The sequence below is a fragment of the Bufo gargarizans genome, chromosome 2 (genome assembly GCF_014858855.1).
Source record: "Bufo gargarizans isolate SCDJY-AF-19 chromosome 2, ASM1485885v1, whole genome shotgun sequence".
In the NCBI taxonomy this organism is placed as follows: Eukaryota; Metazoa; Chordata; class Amphibia; order Anura; family Bufonidae; genus Bufo; species Bufo gargarizans.
This window is the reverse complement of record NC_058081.1, coordinates 396,530,444-396,536,235: the sequence shown is the minus strand read 5'-3', so window position 1 is coordinate 396,536,235 and position 5,792 is coordinate 396,530,444. Positions and strand designations below refer to the sequence as shown.

At 44.8% G+C, this 5,792-nt stretch overlaps 1 protein-coding gene across 1 annotated transcript; it reads left to right on the top strand.

The window, feature by feature from the left end:
* Positions 1 to 2,270: 2,270 nt before the first annotated feature.
* On the top strand, positions 2,271 to 4,591 carry SOWAHA (sosondowah ankyrin repeat domain family member A). Its single transcript, XM_044277772.1, has one exon. The coding sequence runs from the start codon at positions 2,456 to 2,458 to the stop codon at positions 4,019 to 4,021; it is 1,566 nt and encodes a 521-aa protein (XP_044133707.1). The 5' UTR covers positions 2,271 to 2,455; the 3' UTR covers positions 4,022 to 4,591.
* The last annotated feature ends 1,201 nt before the right edge of the window (positions 4,592 to 5,792 follow it).

Genomic DNA, 5,792 nt, shown 5'->3' with positions numbered 1-5,792 from the left:
TATTTTAAAAAAGCACCACAGGTCAAGTTATGTGCAAGATTCATTACTCAAGAAGTAAGAAAAAATGCATATCACAAATGTGTGACCAGAAAAAGACATTTTATATACAGGGGAAATATTGGGGGGCTTTTTACCCTGGGGGGCACTTTATAGATACCGGTGGCATCAGTATGCCCGTTCCATAGCAAAAAAATAAAATATATAGAACATGTCCTATTCTTGTCCATTTTAGGCATTGTAACAATGGATCCGCAAAAAAAAAAAAGAAAAAAAGGATGGCATCCGTTTTTTTTTTTTTTTTTTTTTTTTTACGGAACGCAAAACACATTCAGTCATGTACTTGTAGCCTTACATGGCTATTTTTAACAGCCATGAAAAATGGATGCAAACCTGGGAGCACAAATGGATGCAGAATGGCCAGGTTCCCTATTTTTTCACAGTCATGTGAATATAGCCTTAGGGTGCTGCCACACGTTGCAGATGTGCTAGGTTTTTGGTGCAGGAAAAAAAAAAAAACACACACTTCACATGCAGTTTCTGCCTCTGTCCACCCCATACAGCATCAGGATGTGGTGGTGTAGGCAGTTGTCCGTTTGCCCTATGCTACCATTCTGCCCCAGGTGTCCTTTTTGAAATCCAAAATATGGTCACCCTTCCTAAGAGCCTATTCACACATCAACAATTCACACTGTGGAAAGCGGGACGACAGCCTGTCTTGAAATGGTAATATTAGCAGGACTCATTTTACAAGCACATTTCCAAATTTATTAAATTTTTTCCCCCCGTTATTTTTTATTTTTTTTACAGTTATTTACAGGCATTTGTCCAGCTGCTCCTCCACATATTTTACCAGGTTGTGCCGAATCTCTGCCGGTTCCTATTACAGCGAATGGAGCCTGACGGAACTCCAGCAGCGCACAGTTGCGCCTGGCAGTGATGGATCTTAAATGCAGATGTGAAACAGGGCTTATTAGTGCTCAAGCAGACGAGCGTTGCCCGTATTGCAGCCCCAAACAGCAGGTCCGCAATATACAGGCACCAGCTGTTTGTGCAGCGCATCATGATCACATCACTTGAATGGGTCTGCAATATGGAAGGTACAGTTCGGGACAGAGTCGCGGCACCCCTACGGAGTCCTTCCGTGGTGTTTCGGTCCATGCCTCCGCACCGCAAAATAATAAAACATGTTCTATTTTTTTGTGGTGCAGACAGATCACAGACCCGCTCAAGTTGAATGGATCTGCCTCTCTCTGTGCCAGCCACACAGATGGTACCCGTGCATTGGGGACTACAATTTGCGGTCCCCAGTGCACAGAATGGCCGGCACACATTCATGTGCATGAGCCCTCAGTCTACAAAAGAAATACCCAGTAGACTATATATCTTGTCAGCTATCTATCACAGCCTCCATAGTGGACGCCACCCAGCTTTTCTACACTCCTGCGTATATGTGCTGCTACATGTTAGTAGGGGGGTGTATCACTGCTACATGTTAGTAGGGGGGTGTATCACTGCTACATGTTAGTAGGGGGGTGTATCACTGCTACATGTTAGTAGGGGGGTGTATCACTGCTACATGTTAGTAGGGGGGTGTATCACTGCTACATGTTAGTAGGGGGGTGTATCACTGCTACATGTTAGTAGGGGGGTGTATCACTGCTACATGTTAGTAGGGGGGTGTATCACTGCTACATGTTAGTAGGGGGGTGTATCACTGCTACATGTTAGTAGGGGGGTGTATCACTGCTACATGTTAGTAGGGGGGTGTATCACTGCTACATGTTAGTAGGGGGGGGTGTATCACTGCTACATGTTAGTAGGGGGGGGTGTATCACTGCAAATATTTCATTCAGGAGTCTGGGGAAACCAGCCTAGGTCTCTTATGAACCTGTAATGACAGCTATGGGCACACAATCCTATAGATTTACTGTTAGGAAGGGGGGGGGGGGGGGGGGGAATCTTAATTGATACAGTTCTTGATTTTTCCTACTTGTAGCAATTTTAGGAGTATAAATAAGGATACATATAATTTAATCTCAATCTACAATTATAAACATATAACTGGCTCAGTAAACCTGGCAGGATGAATTCATGATCTGACTATTTCATACCTCTCCTGCTGCTTGTCTACAGGAAATCATTATTCTTTTATGGTCACAGTGAGATACTGAAAGTAGATGTGCTCTCACCTGTCAGGTGTTGGCTGCTCCAGGTAACAGCAGGCTCAGGCACTACAACCCCTAGCTTCCGCCTGCAGGCTGCTCTCCTCCCCCTCTTTATTGACTGATCAGGCAGAGCTGGGCGTAGCAGAGCTGATCACAAAGTTTCACCCCGGAAGCAACAGGTAACTTGTACATGATAAGACACAAGGAGAAGACATGTAACAGAGGCAGATCTGGGCTTCTCAGCAGATAAGATCCCCTCCACCACCAAGCCCTGAATGTGAAAGAGGAGAATGGCTGTAACACAAGAAGTTGTGCTGAACTTTCTACTGGAACAGGGAGGAAAGGTGAAGAACTCAGAACTGATCCGAAAGTTCAAGCCTGTGGTGGAGTCTCCTGACCCTCAAGAAAAGGCAAACAACCGGGAGCTCTTTAAGAGGTTTGTGAATAACATAGCAGTGGTGAAAGATGAGGGGGGCACAAAGATGGTTGTACTGAAGAAGAAGTATACCTATTTACTGACAGAGAAGGTGCCATCAGGTGCAGCAGTGGAGGAAGAACAGGGGGAAATAGCCAGCTCCAGCAAAGAAGAACAAACAGAGCTTGTACCTTTGGGTGGCAGTGACAACATAGAGGAGATAGCACCCAGCTCCCAGGAGACAAGGACTTCACTGCAGGATGAATCTGACCCAGATCCCAGACTGCCAGAGCCACAAGATGCAGGCTCTGCTGAAACCACCCCTGAAACAACTGAGCAGGCTCAAGTAGGACACTTAAATGAGGAGCCTACAGAAGACCAGAATGAAGATAAAAGGGAGTCTGTGTTTGACATTGTGTCTAGAATGGACAATGCTGGACCAGTTCCTTTTCCCAAGGCATGGTCTGATGCCCAGTCTAAAGACCAGGTTCAGAAGCCACATATGCTGCCATTACGTTATGTCCAATCTTCATTTGAAGAAACAAACCAGAGTGAATACCATCCACTCCAACCAACTTTCCAGCCTAATGCTATTCAGGAGTCCTCATTTACTAAATCCCCCAAGGTGACCAGGAGACAACTTGATGATACAGGCTCCAAGTCTCCCAACATCAAGAGGTCAGCTAAAATGATAAAAGTAAGTGAGGAGACCAAATATTCAGATGTGGTACCCCTGGAGTCATCTGAACACGAGTGGTTAGTTAATTCCACTAATGGACGATGGAATCATAAACTCCTTGGACTTATTATGACTGATAGTGAATTGGCTGGTAAGAGAGACTTTATATCTGGATTTACTGCACTGCACTGGGCAGCCAAGAGTGGCAACACGGAGATGGTGAAATTATTGTTTGATCTAAGTGAGAAAAATGGCAGTAACATTAATGTGAATGCAAGATCTTTTGGTGGGTATACACCACTGCATATAGCTGCTATACATGAGTGTAAAGGTGTCATACTTATGTTAACTAGAGATTATAAAGCAAATGTCAACATCCGAGATAATAGTGGGAAAAAGCCATACCATTACCTAAAGAAAAACTCCGCTGTACAGCTCAAGTTTATTTTACAAGATCCAGCTACTTTAAATGTAGAACATGCTATCCCAATGAAAAGAAACTCCAAGGTTGCTGCCTCCATATTGGGAACCACCAGTGCCTTCCTTGGTGTCCTTTCTGATGACATTGCGTTTCATGACTTGGCAAAAGGACTGAAAAAGCCAGGAACATTAAATAAGTTCTTTACTGCACCCTCTGGGGTGAAAAAGAAGCTGAAGGCAAGGGACAGCTATCCGTCCATCTCTTCTCTTTGTGAAGAACCTGAAGAACCTGAAGAAATTGTGGGAAAGCGCAGACCTGTTTCTGAGTTTTTTAGCCATTAGCTGACTATTGAGTCGGTAGCTAACACCTTGCACTGATGCTGAATTAGCTGCATGATCGTAACTCTGCTTTGGGTATGAGGTTGTTTACTATGTGGGTTCAGTTTTCAAAATGTATTTTACAGTAATCTATCAATCATTGTTTAACATAATTATGACTACTAGGACATTCTTCTTGTGCTATCCCTGTATGTTTGTTTATGTGTTACGTCAGCCACTTAATGGTATGTAGCTGCGTAGGTCAGAAGCCAGGTAAGGGTACTTTCACACTTGCGTTTTTCTTTTCCGGCATAGAGTTTTGTCCTAGGGGCTCTATACCGGAAAATAACTGATCAGTTTTATCCCCATGCATTCTGAATGGAGAGTAATCCGTTCAGTATGCATCAGGATGTCTTCAGTTCAGTCGTTTTGACTGATCAGGCAAAAGAGAATCCCGCAGTATGCTACGGTTTTCATTCCGGTGAAAAAAACTGAAGACATGCCTGAACGTCGGATCCGGCATTTTTTCCCATAGGGATGTATTAGCGCCGTTCAGAATACCGGAATTTTGCCGGATGACACCGGAACGACGGATCTGGCATTTCAATGCATTTTTTCGACTGATCAGGCATTTTTAATACTGATCAGGATCCTGATCAGTCTTAGGCTACTTTCACACTAGCGCTTGATCGGATCCGATCATATTAATGCAGACGGAGGCTCCGTTCAGTACGGATCCGTCTGCATTAATACTCAATGTAAAGTCAATAGGGGACGGATCCGCTTGAAGATTGAGCCATATGGTGACCTCTTAAAGCGGATCCGTTCCCATTGACTTACATTGTAAGTCTGAACGGATCCGCTAGCCTCCGCACGGCCAGGCGGACAGCTGAACGCTGCAAGCAGCGTTCAGCTGTCCGCCTGTCCGTGCGGAGGCGAGCGGAGCGGAGGCTGAACGCCGCCAGACTGATGCAGTCTGAGCGGATCCGCTCCATTCAGACTGCATCAGGGCTGGACGGCTGCGTTCGGGTCCGCTTGTGAGCTCCTTCAAACGGAGCTCACGAGCGGACCTATGAACGCAAGTGTGAAACTAGCCTTACTAATGCCATCAGCTAGCATACATTTTGCCTGATCCGGCAGGCAGTTCCGGCGACGGAACTGCTTGCCGGATCTCTCTGCCGCAAGTGTGAAAGTAGCCTAACCGTTGTGGTTTAAAATGTGCTGGTGGTATTTACGATTTTTTGTTGTTGTTGTTGTTGTTGTTGTTGTGTTCTATTGATATCAATGCTGATGATGATTATTGGCAGTTCATTGAAAAAATACATGTCTCCTGAAATGGTCTCACTCATGCCTTTATTGTCTTCAGAATTTTGTTTGTCTCAAAGTTACAAAAGTAGTTATAAATCATTAAGTCAGTCACTTTCTACGCCCCCCCCCCGCCCCTCCTCCTCTCCTGTGTGTATATGGTCCATCCTTAGGGGAACCTGTCACCGAGATTTTGTGTATAGAGCTGAGGACATTGGTTGCTAGATCGCCGCTAGCACTTCCGCAATATCCAGTCTCCATAGCTCTGTGTGCTTTCATTGTGTAAAAAAAAAACGAATTGATACATATGCAAATTAACCTGAGATGAGTCCTGTCCCTGACTCATCGCACGTACAGGACTCATCTCAGGTTAATTTGCATATGTATCAATTCGTTTTTTTTACACAATAAAAGCACACAGAGCTATGGGGACTGGATATTGCGGATGAGCTAGCGGCGATCTAGCAACCAATGTCCTCAGCTCTATACA